General features: G+C 60.4%; 1 protein-coding gene across 2 annotated transcripts; it reads right to left on the bottom strand.

Annotated features, from left to right (window-relative positions):
• Nucleotides 1-522: 522 nt before the first annotated feature.
• On the bottom strand, nucleotides 523-12,281 carry TNFAIP8L1 (TNF alpha induced protein 8 like 1). Of its 2 annotated transcripts, none has more exons than XM_029916630.1 (2): nucleotides 12,183-12,281; nucleotides 523-2,620 (listed from the first exon to the last, which is right to left on the bottom strand). In XM_029916630.1, the coding sequence occupies exon 2, from the start codon at nucleotides 2,613-2,615 to the stop codon at nucleotides 2,055-2,057; it is 561 nt and encodes a 186-aa protein (XP_029772490.1). In that variant the 5' UTR covers nucleotides 2,616-2,620; nucleotides 12,183-12,281; the 3' UTR covers nucleotides 523-2,054. The 2 variants fall into 2 exon arrangements, with proteins under 2 accessions (XP_029772490.1, XP_029772489.1); XM_029916629.1 differs by lacking the exon at nucleotides 12,183-12,281 and adding an exon at nucleotides 10,968-11,055.
• Between the last annotated feature and the right edge of the window lie 7,663 nt (nucleotides 12,282-19,944).

The following is a 19,944-nucleotide window of genomic DNA, read 5'->3' as shown; positions in this document are numbered from 1 at the left end:
GGGAGCCTCTGCCGCTCCTGCTTTGAGGCTCGATGGACTGAAAAACCAAGTGAACCTCAACAGGACCCCAGAGAGGGTGGCCGCCCGGGACCTCCTGCACAAACACAGCAGCTGCAGGAAACTGGCAGAAGTGACTTCACACCCGGGTCGCTGAGGGTCCCATGGGCCAGACCTGTGCTTTCGGGGTCAGCCCAGGACACCCGGCCGCATCTGAGTTCCCGGGGGTCATCAGGGTGCAGTGCACAGGACACGGCAGGACATCTGGACACGGACCCGCCCCTCCTTGCCCCTGCGGGCCATGCGCGTGCGTCCGCGTGTAGCTTTCAGGCAGCCAGAGAAGGAGGCCACGCTGCCTTCGTGATGTGCTGAACCGAGCCCAGCGGGGGCCGCTGACCCGGCGGGGCGCGCGGCGGCGCGGAGCCGTCCTGTGACGTCACACACAAGTGAAAGGCAAAAGGCCGAGCCCCTGGAGGCCGGGGGAAAGCCGTCCGCACCGGCCATTGGATCGCCAGTCGCCCAGAATGCCGACAAGAGACGGGTGCTTTTATTTCAAGAGCTCTGCAGTGAGTGCTCTTGGGTTTTTGGAAATTAAATCTCAACTTTATGGAAAGAGGCAAGCAGGCCAGACAGCCGGCAGGGCCCAGGTACAAGCGTTCTGCATGTTGATGTGTTCAGCCGAGGACAGAGGGTTTTTTCTGGGGCTTCTTGGGTCCTCAGGACACACGTTCGGTGTTGAATGTGAACTCTGTCTCTTGACGGAAGATGGGAGGGCAGGTTCACCTTCGAGGGCTGGGCCAAGGTGGGCGCACCCGCGGGCGGTGCAGGCTCAGGCCAAGTTTTCGAGAAAGACTCCGAATCTACGTTGGTATGTGCAACGTCCTGGTTTCTAACTAATGCCAACCAAACCCACCTCGTCGAGAAAGGCCTGCAGGCCGCCTGTGTGAAGGCTTCGCCCAACTGGCCTGACTCCAAAAACGGTCACGGGACGTCAGTCCCCTGGTCCCCTGTGGGCGCCCGGAGCCGCCCTCCCGGCCCCGACACGGCCTTCTGCAGCCTATTAAACCACATGTCCCCTTCCGACCCACAAGAGTCACAGATCGCTCCCGCACCCAGCGTGTCCATCTGGGCCCCGAGGTGAGAGTCCACGCCTTTTTTGGGGGCGTCGCCAAGGCCACAGTGTGGTGAGCTTTGCTTTCGGGGGTCTTGTAAAAATGGTCATTTGTTTCCTACCAAACCCAAATGAAATCATCATTTTCAAACGGGTGTGCATCTCCGAAGGCTGTCCCCTCGGGCTGCGCTTGGGGGGCTCCCTGTCCCCTCCCACGTGGGAGGTAGGGCGGTGACGGCAACCTAAAGGGGGCACCCCACCCATGGCCCTCACCCCAGCGCTTCCCTTGGCTCCCTGCGCTCAGTCCCCAGGGAAAGAGCAGGGATCGGCCCGCTCTTAGCGCCGGAGGCCGGACGTCCTTCAGGGTGTCCCTTGGGCCGGCTCCTTCTGATTGTTCCAGGCGGCTCTCGCGGCTCCGGAGGCTGCCTGGCGCGCAGACACGGCCCTCTTCTCTGTCCAGATGTCCCTTCTTACCAGGATCAGGGGCCCACCCCACCCCAGTGAGACGTCCTCTAAACCAATTCCATCTGCAAGGACCCTGAATCCACACGGGTCACATTCCGCGGGCCTGGGAGCCAGAACTCCAACCAAAGACGTTGGGGAGCTGCAGCTCCCCCCAGAACACTCCCTCCCTTCCGGTTCGCTGTGACCCCGTCGGAAGGAACAGGGAACATGGTTAACATCATCAGGTGGCAAGTGCCAGCCTTCAGAAGCGTCAAGGGAGGGTAGGGGGGCCGGGGCCGGTCAGGCGGGCCTGGGCGGGCAGTAGTCTTGGGGCGTGTGGGGAGGCGCAGCGGGAGGGGAAGCAACAAGAGTCCTTAAAACCACTGCCTCTAACGGGCTAGCGGGACGGGCACCTGTCCCAGGGATCTGGACAGAATCGGCGGGAGAGGAGAGGGACCCGAAGGACCGCTCCCGCCCCCTGCAGGGGCCCCGGGGCCGGAGGTCATATGCTGTCCTCGTCCAGCATCCGGGCAAGGCCCTCGCAGATCCGGCGCAGGTGCGAGCGGTAGGGCTCGCTGGGGCCGTAGAGCGCGGCCAGGAAGTCACAGTCGGCCAAGTGGCCGAAGACGTGGTTGATGCGGCCGTGGGACTTGGCGGTCAGGTGCGCGCCCACGGCCTGGTGCAGCAGGTCCCGGCACTCGAGCAGGCCGGCGGCCAGCACGCGCCGGTCGAAGGTGAAGTCCACCTGGTGGAAGCTGACGGCCGTCATGGCGAGGCGGCGCGCCCCCTGGCGGAAGCGCTGCAGCAGCGCCAGCTCCTCGCCGCCCAGCTGGCCGCCGCGGAGCAGGACGGCCAGCTTCACGGCCACCTTGACCAGGTTCTTGGCCATCCGCTGGGCCTCCTTGCGGCTGCGCGTGAACTCCTTGGTGGCGCGGTACAGCTCGTCCAGCACCTCGCTGCTCGTGTCGTCGATGAGCACGGCCGCCGTGGCCTTGGACGCCACCTTGCTCAGCAGCTTCCTCTGCGCCTGCAGGGCCAGGCTCTTGGTGCTGAAGCCGTCCATCCGCCCTGGCGGGAGGAGAGGCGGAGGGAGGTCAGAGGCCGCGGCCCCCGGAGCCCGTGAACTCCTACTCATCCCCCAAAGCCCTGGCCCCTGAGCCCTGGCTCTTCTCAAAGGTACATCCCTCAGCTCAGCTTGGATACTGTCTCCCCTAGGAAGCCATCCCTGAACAACCACACTGAAGGTAAGGCGCGTCCTCTGGGCCCCACGGGGCCCCTGGCGCTGCTCCACCCCTGCCCCGGGCTTCACAGGGGAGGGAGGGGTCCTTGGAGCTGCCGGAAAAGTGAATGAGGGGAGCCTGAGACCCACCCCCGGCCCTCACCCACTGCCCTCTGCGCTGGTGGAAGCCACCCCCATCCCAGCCCCAGGCCGGCCGGACCAGGAATGCCACACGGGTGCCCACTCAGCCCGGAGGGCCCCCACAAAGGCCGTCTCTGTGCGAGCTCAGAGCGAGAGAAGTCCCCTCCTCCTGTGCCGCCCTCAGAGGTCAGGGTGGCCACGGGATGACTGGAGAGCTTCCCCTGCCCCCAACACCAGTCACCAGCGCCCAGGGCTCTGCGGGCCTGGGCCAGAGCAGGGGTGCACCTGACTCAGCCCCACGTGGCAGGCCCTGTGCCGGCAGCCTGGGACCGGCTCATCATATCCGCCACGCGTTAGGCTGGCCGTAGGTCTGTTGAAGAAATCACATGGGCTCAGAGGAGCTGAGCCACTTTCCCGAGGCCACACAGCAATACATGCGGCCGCCTGCCTCTGTGCGCTTAACTCCCTCCACCTTCCCCGCTTGGCGCCTGCAAGTCACCCTGAGTGTTGGGGGCCGGGAGCTGTTTCAGTGACAAATCCAGCCCCGGGTTTAGGGCCTGCTCCTGGGCCTGACCACTCCGCCAAGCAACATAACCGCCTCGTGCCTCAGTTTGCCCACCTGTAAAATGGGGAAGAGATAGAACCAGCTCTGCCCTAGGGCAGAAGTTTGGGGCCCGTCCCAAGCTCTCCCCCTCGCCCCCACCCAGGCTGCGGGCTTCCCTTGGGCAAGATGCTGGATGCCACGGCCTAGAATTCTGCCACTCAAGCTCCCCCAACGCACAGACCCACTTCTCTATGAGACTCTCGAAAAAGAGCAGCAACCTGAAGCTCACTGCTTGGCACAAGGGGTGCCTGTGCCTTCCAGATGCCTTCCCACCAGTTTCTCTAGAATGTTCCATCCTGTTCCCTCTGTCAGAGCCCCTCCTCTCCCTATTACTCATCCTGTAAACTACTCATCCAAATCTCTGTCACTGTTGCCTCCTCCTGGAAGGCTTCCTGGATGTCCCAGGCTGGGCCAGGTGCCTGGCGGGTCCCGGGGCCATGCCAGCGGGCTCCACTTTGGCCTTGCACACTTTGGTTTCACTGCTCCTGTCCCTGGCCTGACTGTGCTGGCAGGGACGGGGCACTCAGCCTGGGGCCCCGTGTTTGTTGAATGCATGAGGGAAAGGATGTCCACGAACAAACAAGAAGGAACCCCAAGGTCCTGGGTCTGGTCTCCCCAGCTTAGAGATGGACAAACTGAGGCTCGGAGAGGACAGGGCCGTCCCCTAAGTCCAGGCATGAGGCCCAGGTACCAGGACCCTAAATGCCCTGGAGCCCTGGTCTTGCGGCCTATCTCGGTTGCTGTGTGACCCTTGGGAGGGACCCTCTGTCCCTGGTCCTGGCTTTCCGATCTGCCAGGTCCTGAGGTGGAATGTGCTGGTTCAGGAGGGGAGCTGGGCCCCCAGCAGGGCCGCCCTCATAAGCCCAGAAGGAAAAGGGAGCCCTGGCTGACAGTCCCCAGACCTGCTGACACCTGGGCCAGCCCGGCTGCGCGGCAGCCGCCTCCCCGACCCATTGTTCTGCCAGGAACCCCCCATCCAAGCAGCCAGACAGGGAGAGGACTGCCGTCCCGGGGGACTGGCCACAGACGAAAATAAACCCGGCCTTCCTTCCTTCCTGTGCACTCCCCAGGTCTGGTGGGGGGCAAGCCAGGAGGGGGCCTGGCTGTGCCCTGGCAGCCTTTCTGGGGCGGCACCTTCCCAGCGGCTGCCGAGGCGCTTGGGGACCAGAGGGTCAGTGTCCCTGACCAAATGCCAGAATACCTCGCTGTCCTCAGAGCTGAAAAAGCCCCTGCTAGAGGATCAAGGGCGTGGCTGGAACCTTCACGCAGTCACACTATGAGCATTTATGCAGCACCAACTGTGTCCCAGACACTGGGGATCCTAGAAGGACCAAAAGAGATCCCGTCCTTGCCTTCTAGAGCCAGGCCACCTCGACATTAGCAAAATAATGTGGGGGGCACCCGGCTGGCTCAGTCGGTAGAGCATGCGACTCTTGATCGTGGGGTCGTGAGTTCAAGCCCAACTTTAGATGTTGAAATTACTTAATAAAATTTTTTTAATGTTTATTTCTGAGAGCGGGGGGAGAGAGAGACACACAGCGGGAGCAGGGAAGGGGCAGAGAGAGGAGACACAGAATCCTAAGAAGGTTCCAAGTTCTGAGCTGTCAGCACAGAGCCCGATGCGGAACTCAACCTCACGAGCTGTGAGATCATGACCTGAGCCGCTCAGAGGCTCAACCGACTGAGCCCCCCAGGCTCCCCAGTAAAATATTTTTAAACAAAATATATGGAGTAGATGGTGATAAAGGTGGTATGGAGGCAGGCTGATCGGGGAAGCGGCCTGGAACCCCATGTTTTGTAGAAGATGTTCAGACAAATGTAAAAAGCCGTCAAGATTCCTGGATGCACGGCTCTGATTATGCTAAACCCCAGCAAACTGCACTCTGAAAGGGTACGTTTTATCGCGTGTGAATCGTATCTCGATTACACACGTGCGCACACACGCACACACCCTCCTCTAACCTCTCTCCAAAGATCCATAAATGGTCAATGAGCTCAACACCATTGGCTGCAAGGAAAACCATAACGACGCCCCCCCAACCCCCGCCCCCACCCCCACCCCCCTGCTGGCAGGGCTGCTGTCAGAGCCGCGGACAACCAGACAACCGCAAGGGTCAGCAAGGGTGTGGCGACACCGCAGCCCCAGGACACGGCTGGTGGGAGTGGGAAATGGGGCACCGGGTGTTGGCAGTTCCGCAAACACGCACAGACTTACACGTGACCCAGCGATTCCGCTCCCAGGCGTCTGCCGAAGGACATGAGAACACACGTCTTGCACGCACCTGTGCACAGCAGCGCAGCTCACGTGGCCAAAGAGTGGAGTCCACCCAAGTGTCCATCAGCGGGTAAAGGGACAAAGCGCATCCACAGATGACCATGCCCACCGCGCACGCCCACGTCCCTCCGCTCGCGCAGGAGCGAGGCGCCCAAACCCGCCGCCCCCCGGACGGACCCTGGACACATGACGCTCCGGGAGGGAACCGGACACGGGAGGCCCCGCGGGGTGGGAGTCCACGTGCGGGACCGTGCAGAACAGGTTCATCCAGGCTGGGAAGGGTCCCTTGTGGGGGCCCGGGGAGGAGGTGGGGGGTGATGGCTGATGGAGACGGGGCTTCATTTTGGCGAGAGGGAATATTCTGGAAGGTGAACATTTTATTGTTTTATTTATTTATTTTTGATACAGAGAGAGACAGAGCATGAGAGGGGGAGGGGCAGAGAGAGAGGGAGACACAGAACCAGAAGCAGGTTCCAGGCTCTGAGCTGTCAGCACAGAGCCTGGCGCGGGGCTCGAACCCACGAACATGAGATCTGACCTGAGCCGAAGCCAGAGGCTTAACCGACTGAGCCGCCCAGGCGCCCCAAGGTGAACATTTTAAAGTAGTGAGTTTTATATGTGGGTTATGTCTCAAGCCACACACTCAGTGTATGTACATATGAAGTGTACATATTATATACCTCTGCCCCTTCCTATGTACATTTTATGCCTCGTTTTTTAAATGGTAAATACATTTATCAGGATTAAAACTCCTGGCCCGTGTGGTGGTACAGACAAAAATAAAAGGGTTGCCCAAGTTGAGGTCTGTAAGTCACATCCGGGCGCCCAGTGATACATGGTTGATCAGAAAGAATTCCGTCCTTGAGGGGTGCCTAGCGCACTCCGCCAGTGAGGCGACCGGCTTCCACCTAGGATCTCACGTTCGTGGGTTCGAGCCCCGCGTCAGGCTCTGTGCTGACCGCTAGCTCAGAGCCTGGAGCCTGCTTCCGGTTCTGTCTCCTTCTCTCTCTGCCCCTCCCCCTCTCATGCTCTGTCTCTCTCTGTATCAAAAATAAATAAAACATGAAAAAAAAATTTTTTTTAATAAAATAAAATAAAAAATAAAACTGCAAAACCCCACTCAACGATTTATATTTTAGGCAGAACATTAGGAGGTTGTGGGGCCCAGGGGCGGCCCCAGGCGCGTGGCTGGATGCCTCATGCCTCTGGTCCCTGCCCCCAGATGCCAGACATCCTGTTTTCATCAGAAGCAAAAAGCAAGCCTTCCAAATTTCCAAAATGGCCTCTAACTTTGCCGGAAGGATGGGACACCAGAAACCAGTGAACACAAAACAAACAGCATAATTTCAGAGAGAAATAAGGGCCAAGGGGGGTGGTGACAGCCACGGAGAGGTGACTTGGCCAGGGTGGTCAGGAAAGCCTCCCGAGGTTGGGTGGCCGGAGCTGGGACCTGGAAGGGCAAGGTCTGGGGAAAGGTGAGCTGGGCAGAGGAAACAGCTGGTGCAAAGGCCCTGGGGCAGGACTGTGCCTGGTGCGTTAGAGGACACTGAACGCCACTGTCCTCCCGCAGCCCAGACACCTCCCCACTGGGGCCGCAGACAGGCCCCGTGCCCTTGAGTGCGGCTTTCCTATCTATGAAATGGGTGTCCAGGTACAGGGTCCGTGGCTCTGCTGACTCCTGCCCTGCCCCCACACTTCCCCAGAAACCTAGAGCCCGGTCCTCCTCTGCCAGCCCCACTTTGTCATCTGGACTCCAAACTTTGTCCTCGTCCCCAGTTTGGACACTCCAAATGCCCTACAAGCTGGCAGCTGACTCTGACCTTGAACCTGCATCTGTTACCGGCAGAGGCAGAGGCCGGAGGCAGGGCTGTACCTGAGCCTCCCTGGACAGGCCAAGGGCACACACCAGCCCCCACAGTGGACCCCATTCTTGCTAATCCTCTCAGGTCCCACACTCAGGAGCCGGGCCAACCTCTGCCCCGGTACAGCCACGACCCCGTCCCCCAGTCTCTCTGTCGCTCAGCCGGCTCCCGCCTCACCCCCCTCCTCACTGTCCCCGCGTGTACGGGGGGGCCCCTGGGGCGGGGGAGGGGCATCCTCAGCAGAGAGGACCCCCTGCTCACAGAGGCTGGTCTCCCCCATCTCACCCGTTTATTCGTGACTGTTTGTCATACCGGCCTACTGACTCGTGCCCTAGGCTTCCTAGCGAGGCTCGGGGCCACCACAGCAGGACCCGTCCCGGTGGGGTCCACGGCACCCGGCCCCTGCATGCCAATGGATTCTCAACATATGGCTGTCGAATGACTAATCAACTACTGAACGTAACCCAAAGGTAGGTAATGCTCGCGGGAAATGATGCTGAAACGCTGTCCAGGCCCTGCTAGGTGGGGGCTCCGGGCAATGGGGGTGGGGGAACTCCTCCTGGCCCTCCCCCATCTGACCTGAGCTCAGTGTGGCCCACCCACACATCCCTGGGACACAGTCCCACTGCGGTGGCCCCTCAGCCCACACGTTTTCGGTTCTGCTCCCTGGGTATTGGGAGGACGGGAATCTCGAGGTGGGGGTGGGGGGGCAGGGATGTCCCAGGGCAGGAAATTCAACGTTCCAGGGTCCTCACTGCCCCAGAGGTGTTTCGTGAGTGTCACCTCCCATTAGACATGAGCTGAAAAATCCTTAACCACTAGCTTTCCAGAAAAAAAAAAAATGTAGGGCTGCCTGTGTGGCTCAGTCGGTGGAATGGCCAACTTCAGCTCAGGTCACGATCTCACAATTCGTGGGTTCGAGCCCCGCATCGGGCTCTGTGCTGACAGCTCAGAGCCTGGAGCTGCTTCCGATGCTATGTCTCCCTCTCTCTGACCCTCCCCTGCTCGCGCTGTCTTTCTCTCTCTCAAGAAAATAAATAAACATTAAAAAAATAAGAATAAAACTGTATATTTAACTGTAGGGTCACAGTCTGCATGTGTCATAACGGCTGTGTTTAACGATCCGACCGTAAATTCCTGCGGGCACCCCAAGTGGCCCCCGGGAGCTGGACGAGCCAGCTGCCGCCGGCCCCGGGTCCACGCAGCCTGGCCCCCTGCATGAATTCTTCATGTCCCTACACAAAGGGTGTCAATAATTGATGAACTAGCTCCACAGGGCCAGGCGCCACCCGCCCCCGCCCCCCCGGCCCCAGCCCTGGCCATGGTGGCCCGCGGTGGCCTCAGGGGCCCAGGCCTCCGTCCACAGCAGCGCATGCCCCCACCGACCCTGCTCCCGCACGATGGCGCCCACTGCGTCAGGCTGGCACCAGCCATTGCTCGGACCTCACACTTGGCGCCCGTTTTAAATGCAGCAAAAGGAAGAAGGGAATCTGCTTCTGAGGGTTCTGGGGCCCCCGTGGTTCTCAAACTGGGTTCTCCAGGGCCCTCGGGGGGCCTCCCCAAGGGCGGGCAGCAGTGGGAGCCACATTTCCGCAGGAGCAGAGCTTGGGCGCCACGCATGAGTGCTGGGAGACCACAGCCCCCTGTTTAGCAGCAAGTGGAGGCAACTTCAGGGTCTTGTGGCAGGAATGTGGCCTTGGCCGCAGACCTTCCTCCCCTCTCTGCAGTCTGAGCTGGTCCCTGGGGCCCAGGGCCCTTCCTCTCCAGAATCCTGCTCTCACAATTCCCCATCAGGTCTCCCTGCAGTAGCCACCAGGGGGCGCCCGTGCGCATCTGAGTCAGGACCCAGTCCTCTGCCAGGATAAAAACCCAAATTTCCCCCACTGCCCACTGGACGATTCGGGACCTGCCGCAGCCTCCATCCCCTCTCGGCCCTTCCTCCCTCTCTCCACCCCTCACTCACTCTGCTCCAGTCTCCTGGGCCTCCTCACTCTTCCTCCAAGACTCCAGGCCTGGGCCTGCCCCAGGGCCTTTGCATGGGTTGTGTCCTCTGACTGGAAAGCCCTTCCCACCAGGGCTCCACATGACTGCTTTCTTCTTGCCACTCAGGCCTCAGCTCAAAAGTCACCTCCTCAGGAGTCCTTCCCACACCCCCCACCTAAACTAATTTCCACACCCCATCCGTCTGTCTCTCCATCATCTTCGTGCAGCTACAACTAAGCATAAGGATATTTCTGGATGAACCTCCGGGTCCACCATGTCCCAGCTGAGAGCCAGCTGAGGGAGGGCGCCGGCTTGGCGCCAGCCTGTGGCTCACAGCAGGTGCTCAGAGCCTGTTCAATGCATGAATGACCTCCCAGCACCAGAGAGGCATAAAGTCCAAGAGCTCATACGAGGGCCTCACTGTTCAGCCAGGGAAACTGACGCCACAGAGAGATGGAGACAGCCCAAGGCCCCATAGTCGTGCAGCATGAGCCCCTCTAGAGGGGGGCTCCCCCAGGGAAATGCTCCCCAATTTCCACCAACCCATTGGACAGAAGTGGAAATCGAGGGCTGGACAATGGGGCCTCAGGAGATCCCAAGGGCAAGGCGCCTGGGTGGCTCAGTCGGTTAAGCGTCCAGCTTTGGCTCAAGTCATGATGATCTCACGGTTCGTGGGTTCGAGCCCTGCGTCGGGCTCAGTGCTGACAGCTCAGAGCCTGGAGCTGCTTCTGATTCTGTGTCTCCCTCTTTCTCTGACCCTCCCCTGCTTGCACTGTCTCTCAAAAATAAAAAACATTTAAAAAATATTAAAAAAAAAAAGATCCCAAGGGCTCAGCCAGTGGGACTCCCAGGAAGACTCAGGTGGGGGGGCCCAGGGGAGGTTCCCCTGTACTTGGCCCTGGCCTGTCCATCTCTAGGACCCCCACCTCTAAGTCTCTAATCCCTGGGGCTACACCAGGACACTCTTCAGTCATTATTCAGCATCTGCCTCTGCGCGGGGACATTCCGGCGTCAGCAGCTGGAGCTGTGTCCTCAGGCACCCTCTCCTGGCCCCCTGGGACAGGCAGGGGCGCTGGAGCCTTTGGAACCCACTGCATCGGATCACTGAGCAACTGAAAGGCTCCCTCCTCCCCAGACCTCAGATGAGGAAACAGGACCAGAGGGGCATCTAACCTGCCCAAGGCCACAGAGCGGGAGGGGACACCTCGGGGCCTCCAATCTGCACCTGCCTGACTCATCTATTGCTTACAGACCTCCCTCCTTCGTCAGAGCAGGGCTCAAGCCCCCCAGGAGCACTCCCCCACCCCCACCCCAGGGGTCTGGGCACTCACCCACCAGCAGCATTCCAGACCACCAGGCCTGGTCAAGCAGGGAGAAAAACGCAGCCCAGGTGTTTGTGTGGCTGGGGCTTTGTTCCGGTTTCCATAGGTACAGCGTCCCTGGGCCGGCCCCTCTCTGCTCCTCCCAGCCGCCCAGCCCTAGCCTGGCAGTCCCTTGGCCCAGCCCATCTAGGCAACTTGTTATGTTTTAAAGTTGGTGCCCACGGACCTGGCAAGGCAGCTGAAGGAGCAGCCCGGTCAGAGGCCCTGGGGCAGGACCACGTCTGGCGTGTTGGAGGAACGTGGAGGTTGGTATGGCTGGAGCAGAGCGAGTGAGCGAGGGGCAGAGAAGGAGGGCCAGGAGGGGACACCAAGACCCACGTTCCTGCCACTTAATCCTGGAAGCGGCCCTCTCCCCGCCGGAAATTATGGTCCTTCCCATTTCACAGAAAAGAAACTGAGGCTCCGAGAATCCAATCACTTGTTTCTGATCCCAAGGCCAGAGGCAGAGCAGGAACCTATCTGTCTAATTCCAAGGTCTAGACCCTACAACCACGAGGCTGAACTACCCTCACCCCGCCAAGCCCCTCGCCCCTCGCCCCCCCCCCCGCCTGCCCCCCAAGCTGGGCTCAGAGGCCTGTTTACAGCTGGGACTGTCAGTCCTCAGGAGAAAAGCCCCCAGGGCAGAGGAGGTGGTGGTGCTTGCAGATCTGGGTCAGGTCCCCTGCCAATTACCATGGCGGCTACCATCCCAGTTCACAGCTGACAAAACTGAGGCCAAAGCTTCAGGCCACAGAGGAGCTCCCAGGTGGCCAGTGTGGGTGGGCCTAGCCAAGACTCTTCTAGCTGCCTGGACCAGCCAGAAGCCACACTCATGCCCATCGTCACACCTTTGGCCAGGCTGCCCACCACCTGGAATGGCCTCCCAACTCTGGAATCTGGCCTGGGCCCCTGGCACCCTGCACTGGGAAAGGGGCAGAGTCCATCAGAGTCCCCCTGGGCGCGAGGGGACCCTGGACTCGGAGCACAGCCTCATGGTAGGCAGGGCAGTTCACCCGGTCTGCCTCCTCCGACCCCATCCAGCAAGAGGGTGACAGGGACACAGAGTAAAGGAAGAAACAGAGGCAGGAATACAGGCAGGAGGGGCAGGGGCATGGGGGCGAGACAAACAGGGCGTCCAGATGGCCCCCGAGGTGGGGAGCGCCCCGGCATCGCTCTCTCACTTACTCTCCGGGGCCTGTCCGTCAGTCCGACCGTCGAGGCTCCGTTCGGCCGCTTCCGAGAGGCAGTTGTGGCGGCCGCGGGACTCGCGCGGGAGGACTGAGAAGGGACTGGACGGGCGGGGCGGGGCGGGAAGCTCGGCCCCGCCCCCATAGCCCCGCCCCGCCCCCGCCCCCGCGGAAAGGCCGGGAGAGGGGCCGGCGGTGAGGGCGGGCCAAGGACGTAAATTCAGCCAATGGAAGAGAGGGCAACGTATGAAGAGACCAATGGGAGCAACTCATCCAGAGGGGCGGGGTCTGGGGCGGGACCAAACAGCTGCGGGGAGATTCCTCCGGAATCGTGAAAATGGGCCGGATGCGGAGTGGGGCGGGGGCGAGTGAGCCAAAGAAAGGAGAGGAAGGAGATCCTGAGTCAAAAACACTGAGAGACCCGGTGGGGAGGGGACGGAGAGGCTGAGAGCCGAAAAAGAAAAGCAGACCAGCTCTGGCTCTGGGCAAGCCCCTTCCTTCCTCTGGGACTCACTTTACTCACCTGGGTAATTGGAATTTGGGCCGAAGCACGTTTCTTACAGTACGTCCCCGAGGACGCCTTTATATCAGAATCACCTGGGCCGTCTGGGTGGCTCAATGGGTTGAGCGTCCTACTTCGGCTCAGGTCATGATCTCCCAATTCATGGGTTCGAGCCCCGCGTCGGGCTCTGTGCTGACAGCTCAGAGCCTAGAGCCTGCTTCAGATTCTGTGTCTCCCTCTCTCTCGGACCCTCCCTTGTTCTCACTCTGTCTAGCTCTGTCTCAAAAATAAGTGAACATTAAAAATAAGATAAAATAAAATAAATGTAGATTCTTGTAGCCCCAGATAGGCTGAATCTGACCCAAGGTTGAAGATAACTCTTCCTGGGCTCCGGTGAGGTTTGGGCCAGTGGCTGGGTGGACAGAGCCTGGAAACCCCACCAGGGGGCTCCTAGCTCCAGCCTCGATTTCCGTGGGAATGAGCCGGCAGAGCGCACAGGAGCCTGGGCCACCAGCGGATAACGCGGCCGGGCCAGCTGGGGCCCCCGCAGGAGGATGCAGCTGTGAGTCCTGGGAACTGGGCCCAGAGGCGGCTCCCAGCTCCCCTGCTGCGCGGTTTCCTCTGCGCATCCCAACTCTGGGTCCCAGTCCCAGCGAGGGCCAGGGGAGGCCAGACAACACATGTCTGTGACATGCCCGCCGTGACCACACGGGACACACAGAGCCCTGGCGCAGAAAGAGGCAAAAATAAATGAAATGGCGTCTTATCCCATTTTGGAGAGGGAAAATTGAGGCCCATCGAGGGACAGCGACTTGCCTGACGACACAGACGCAGGTGGCTAGATCGGGATTCAAACCCAGGAATGCTGGTCCCACCCCCTCTTGCCCTCAGGCAGGCCCTGCTCTAGCCCAATCCAGGGTTGTTTCTCTGCACTATTGACTCTCAGGTCCTGCATTCCTGCCGGGGGGGGGGGGCGGGGGGGCGTGTCCTGGGCACTGTGGGGGCTGAGGAGCATCCCTGGCCCGACCCACTGGTCCCCAGGAGCCCCCTGTCCCACCTCCAGATACTGACAATTAAAAATGCCACCGTGGCAATTAAAAAATCAGCCAATCAATTAAAAATACCAAGTGGCCCCTAGAGGGCAGAATTGCTCCAGCCGAGACCCACCGCCGGAGCCCCCGCTCTTCAAGCCCAGGCCCCAAACGGTGGAGACCCCTTCTTTCATCAGAGCGGCTCATGAGACCACAGAGGCAGATCCAAGAACAGCAGCAAACCGTGTCCGTGAGTCCGGGGTGGGCATGGGTGGAGTGTGACCAAGGCAGGTGCAAACTCGGCTTTTTCACAGTCTGCCTGTACGAGTTGACCCCTCAGGGCATTGTTTTTCCCAATCCGGGATGTGGGAGTAAGAAGGGCTCCAGGCCCTTCAATGAGCACCAAGAAAACGTGGCCACAGGGACGTGAAGGAATTAGACCATTCCTACATTGTGGGCGGGAATGTAAGAATGGTGCAGACGCAGTGGAGAAGTCTGGTGGGTCCTCACGGAGCGAAATTACCATCTGATCCAGGAGACCCCCTCCTAGGTGTCTCCCCAACGAAGTGGAAAGCAGGGGCTCAAACAGAGAATCACACGAATGTTCCGAGCAGCGCTATTCACAATAGCCAAAAGGTGGAAACAACCCAGATGTCCATCAGCGGATTAACAGGTAAACAAAACATGGTCCAAACACACCCTGGAATACTAGTCAGCCATAAAAGGAAGGAAGTTCTGATTCACACACAACACGAATGAACCTTAAACAGAAGTTTAAGATGCTAGGTATAGGACTTCAGTATTGTATGACCTCTTTTTTTTATCTGAAAAAAAATTTTTATTAAATATTTTTTAAGGTTTATTTTTGAGAGAGAGAGAGAGACAGAGTGTAAGCGAGGCAGGAGCAGAGAGAGAGGGAGACACAGGATCCAAAGCAGGGTCCAGGCTCTGAGCTGTCAGCACAGAGCCTGACGTGGGGCTCGAACCCATGAACTGTAAGATCATGACCTGAGCCGAAGTCGGAGGCTTAACTGCCTGAACCACCCAGATGCCTCTGCTTAAAATTTTTTTAATGTGAATTTATTTTGAGAGAGAGGCAGGAGCATGAGCAGGGGATGGGCACAGAGGGGGAGACAGAAAGGATCCCAGGCAGACTCCAGGGTGTCAGCACGGAGCCCCATATGGCGTTCGAACTCAGGAACTGTGAGATCATGACCTGAGCCGACTGAGCCACCCAGAGGCCTCTTTATGCCACTTTCTTGAGGGACCTAGAATAGGCGAATCCGTAGAGACGGAGAGTGGAGCTGAGCTGAGGAGGAGAATGGGGAGAAGAGAATGGTCAGTGTTTAATGCACACAGAGCGTGTTGGGGGTATTGGGGAAGCCTGAAGACGGTGGTTAGATGGCCGCTACAACAGTGTTCGTGCACTTAATGCCCTTGAGCTATACACATACAAATGGTTATAATCATACACTTTATAACATATATAGTATATAATATATTTATTTACCACAATTTTAAAAAACGAATAATATACCAAAACCAGTGAATTGGATATTTTATTTTAATTTTTTAATGTTGATTTAGAGAGACAGAGACAGAGTGTGAGCAGAAGAGGGGCAGAGAGAGAGGGAAATAGAATCTGAAGCAGGCTCCAGGTTCCCAGCCGAAGCGGGGCTTGAACTCATAAGCCTTGAGATCATGACGTGAGGCAAAGTCAGACACTTAGCGGACTGAGCCACCAGGGCGCCCCTCACACTAGTTTTTGTTGAACACCTATTATGTGCTAGTCACTGATTGGCTTAAAGTTCATCGCTGGACATAGATTAACTCACCAAAACTTCAAAGCAACCCTGCGTTGGGTTGCAAACGTCCCATTTCACAGATCGATGACAGGGAGGCTCAGAGGAAGCAAGTGACCCATCCCAGATCGTGACCAAAGTCGGATCAAAACTTGGGGCAGTACGATTCTCTGTAACGTGTACAGATCCTCCGGGTGGCCCCCATATCACTGGTCTCCCCAACTTGGGAGGGGGGTATCTGCACACAGTAAAAGACCAGGGGCTGTACCCGGGGTCAGGGACTCAATTCGGAACGGGGGCTCAGCCCGGGATAAAGGGCTCTATCAGGGCCGGGCTCTGCTGGGGTCAGGGGGCACTCAGCGGGTGTCGGAGCTCAGCCCAGAGCTCGGGGCTCCAGCGGGAGCGCGGGCTCAGCGGGGACAGGGACGCGGGCTCAGCGGGAACAGGGGCTCTGTCCCGCGCGCCTGGGTCGTCGCTGCGCGGATTCTGGCCGCGTCCGGCAGGGGGCGCGTTCTGCGCGCAGCCCGAGCCTCGGTGCCCTCCCCTTCCCCAGACCCGGCGGCGGCCGGGGCGCGAGGGAACTGCGTGCAGGGGTAGGGTCCCCACGGCCAAGTCACCCTAGACGCCTCCAGCGTCGCCTGCACGCCGGAATCAGGCCTCACACCCCGCTGGGCCTGTGACCCAGAGCGAGGGCTCCGGACGTGGGGGACGAGCTGGGGAAGGCGGTGCTCCCAGAAGCACCCCCGAGCCCCTCCGCGCCCTCCCGGAGGCTCCCCTCATCGCCCGGGCGCTTTTTACACCGACTCGGGGGCCAGGGCACCCCCCAGCGCCCCAAGCCCGGGGGTAACTCCCGCGTGCCGCCACCCCTCAGTGCCCCAGCCCGCCCGCCTACCCGGAAAGACCCCTCCCAAGGCCCCTCCGGAGGGGAGGACAGTGGGCAGGCCCGGGGGCGCACGGGAGGAGGGGGCGAGCCTTGCTGCTGCCCCCATGGCAGCCGGGTCCGGGGTCTCAGGCACCTTTCCGCGCGCACTGAGCGCGGGGCGGGGGGCGGGGGGGCAGGCGGGGGCGCTGTCTTCACCCCGGGTCACGGGCGGGGTTGCCTCGGGTCAGGGTCACAGGGCGCTAACGGAAGGCAGAGGGAGGTGGGGCGGGAAGGTCCTCAAACCGGTTTCAGTTCCCAGCCTCCGCCGCCCCACTGCAGAGCCGTGGAGGACTTATTTACACAAGTGTCAGTCGCCTACGTGTGGGAAGCAGCCGTGTGCTGAGCCCAGCCGCGGGTGTAGACATGGATGCGGGTGGCTCAGAAGGGGACGCCCCCACCTGCTGCTGCGGGGCGTGAGGCTCCACCCACCCCCTCCCCATCACGCTCTGGAATAAACTGACTGCCTCCCCAAGAGGCCAGGCAGCAGCCCCTGGGCTGTGACGGGGACACACAGGCAGCCTGGGAGCCCAGACAGGAGATCCAGGAAGGCTTCCAGGGGGAGGTGACAAGTGAGCTGAGACTTTAAGGAAGAGCCGGAGTCAGCCATGGGAGGAGGCAGGAACGAGTGCCCCTTTTATTCTTGGCATGCGGACCATGGGCAAACCATAGGTCCTCCCTGAGCCTCTGCTTCCTCATCTGTAAATCAGGCCCCCGATATCCACCATTGGGCGCAGTGGCAGAGATTGGCAGGGGGGTGCAGGAAAGTGCTTACACCGCTGTGGGTGCCCAGCACGAGCTAGTCCTTGAGGCGGGTTTTTCCCGGGCCCAGAGCTCCCAGGCTGTGAGCAGGGGCACAGAGGCATTGTGGGAAGGGCTGAGGTGTTGCTGAAGGAAAGGCACTCCAGAAAAGGAGCAAGGGCACAGAGGGCGGGACGTCCTGGAGGCTGACAGGAGGCAGTGTGTCCTGATCAGACCACAGGGACCCTCGGGACATCAAAGGCTGGTATAAAATTCCAGACTTCACCGCGAGGGCGGTAGGGAGCCATGGAGGGTGTTAGAGCCCGAGAGAGATTAGGGCATGGGGAAACTCGTCTAGTCGCCAGCATGGGGCAGACAGCAGTGGGCAAGACGGGGGCTGGTAGCCAGGGAGGAGGAGGTACAGGGAAAGAGAGGGGGCGTCCCGTGATGCCCTGCCCGAACCGAGCCCCACAGGGTGGAGGGGGAGGCGCTGGGGTCCTGAGAAGAGAGGCCGCAGGCAGAGCCGGGCCGTGGTAGTGGGGGCAGAGGCAGCTGAGGAAGTCACTGGCAAGATGTGAAAACCAGCTGTCGGGGAGATGGCTGGCGTTGAGGACTAGGCGGGGGCAAAGAAGGGCCAAGGTCAGAGTCCGGACGCAGGTGTGAGGCAAACTTGGCTGTGACTTCCCCGCCTCCTTCCTCACCCCGGGCTCCGGGGATCCCACAGCCCTGTCTCTACAGGCGGGTCCCCTCGGCTCACCTGCTTCCCGGCAGGACGGTGTCCCCACGCCAGCTGGGCTCGATGGCCCTCCCTCGCTCAACTGTGGGTGATCAGGGACTGGCCGGGCCAAACAGCATGCACGTTACCACCCGCAGTGCAAGGTCACCGGTGTCCCGGGAACCCGGCCGAGAAGCCGCGGCGGCGGCCTCTCCCAGCCCGGGGGCCTCCTGACCGCGTGCTTCAGACCACGCGCCAGCCTGGGCGGCGGGGACCAGGGAACCAACACACGGAGCTCGCCACCTGCAGGGAGCTGCCTCTCCCAGGACCTCCCAGGACACAGGACACAGCAAGGGGGCGGTCACTTAAACACGGCAGCCACAGCTCGGGGGCCACGCACGATCCTGAGCTGGACCCCGGGACAGATACCAGGGCTTTTAGCGGGAGAACGGAGCGATCCCAGCGGGCCCCGGGCTGTGCTTGGGGACGCTGCCGACATCAGCGGGAGCCAGGCCCGGAGGACAGCTCTTTGCGCCATCGCTGTGACTTTCCTGTAAATGAAAATCAGGCCAAAAGAGTGAGAAAAGGCGAAGAACCAGGAACCGTGCGTGCCGTTGCCAGGGAGGCCGGCGGGGCTGGGGGCGCGCAGACAGGTGTTCAGGGACGGCGACCAAGCTGAGGTCCACGGGGCGCCTGAGTGGCTCGGTCAGTTAAGTGTCTGACTCTTGATTTCGGCTCAGGTCAAGATCTCACAGTTTGTGAGGTCGAACCCTGTGTGGGGCCCTGCGCTGACAGCACGGAGACTGCTTGCGATTCTCTCTCTCTCTCTCTCTCTCTCTCTCTCTCTCTCAAGCTAAATAAACATTAAAAAAACAAAAGCTGAGACTCATCAGATACGCGGGCTTCCGTGAGGCGAGGTGAAACAGGAGGAAAGGTCAGACAGAAAAGAGCATATGCAAAGGTCCTGTGGTGACACAGAGCAGGGTGCGTGCAAGGATCCAACGCAAGGAAGGCTGGTGTGGCCGGAGCGGTTGGCGTCCGGGTGGGGGTCTCCAGCCTCCTCAGGCCTGGCATTCCCCTGGGCCGAGGGACGGCGGCCTGGGCGACGGAGGCCAGAGCGGTGGAGGCGGGAGCACCTGGATGGGAGAGAAAACTTGTTCTTGAGGCTCAGGGAAAGGACGCTATTCTATCCCCACGGCCAACCCCACGAGGTCCCCCTGGCGCTCCTCTGGGACCCGCAGACCTCCCGCAGCCCCCGGTCTGGGCCGTTGATGCTGGGTCCTTTCTGTCGTTGACTGTCTCAGCCTCCTCTGCTGTGGCACGAGCATGAGGCCGGTGTGGCCACGGGGTCCCACGTGGGTGTGTCAGGTGCTGGCGGGCGTGGACCCGTGTCCACACTGTCCTGTGCTGGCTCTTGGTTGGGGACCTCAGTTCTTTGCCACGCGGTCTGTTTGAGTGTCCTTCCCACACGGTGGCCAGCTTGCCCCAGAAAGGGCGGTGAGGACGAGAGAGCAGAGGGAGCCACGTGCCTCCGGGTTCCAGCGCTGCCACCATGTTCCCTTAGAAGCAGGTCACTCAGCCCCGCCCACACGCAAAGGAGGGCGAGCCCGGAGGGGCGTCACAGAACTCGTGGGCGTATCTTAGAGCCGGCACAGCGGCGCCTGGGGGCTCAGTCGGGAAGCGTCTGATCTCCTGGTTCGTGGGTTCAAGCCCCGCATCGGGCTCTGTGCTGACAGCTCGGAGCCTGGAGCTGCTTCGGATTCTGTGTCTCCCTCTCTCTCTGCCCCTCCTCCACTCTCACTCTGTTTCTCTCTCAAAAATAAAGAAATAAGCATTAAAAACAGTTTAAACATGACCCCTGGGGAGCGAACAGACCTCCGGGCAAAGCGGTAAGGAAAAGGGGCGGGCGGGCAGGCCCCGCGCAGCCAGCGGTCTGGAGGTGACTGGAAAGGTGCGAGGGAAGTTCGGGGTGACGGGGTTCTGGAATGTTCTACCTGGAGAGAGCCTCGGATGCGACGGTACTCGGTCACCAGGCGGATTCATCAAGACA

This window comes from Suricata suricatta, chromosome 12 (assembly GCF_006229205.1).
Source record: "Suricata suricatta isolate VVHF042 chromosome 12, meerkat_22Aug2017_6uvM2_HiC, whole genome shotgun sequence".
NCBI lineage: Eukaryota > Metazoa > Chordata > Mammalia > Carnivora > Herpestidae > Suricata > Suricata suricatta.
The sequence above is the reverse complement of the archived record's forward strand: the minus strand, read 5'-3'. Positions and strand labels throughout refer to the sequence as shown.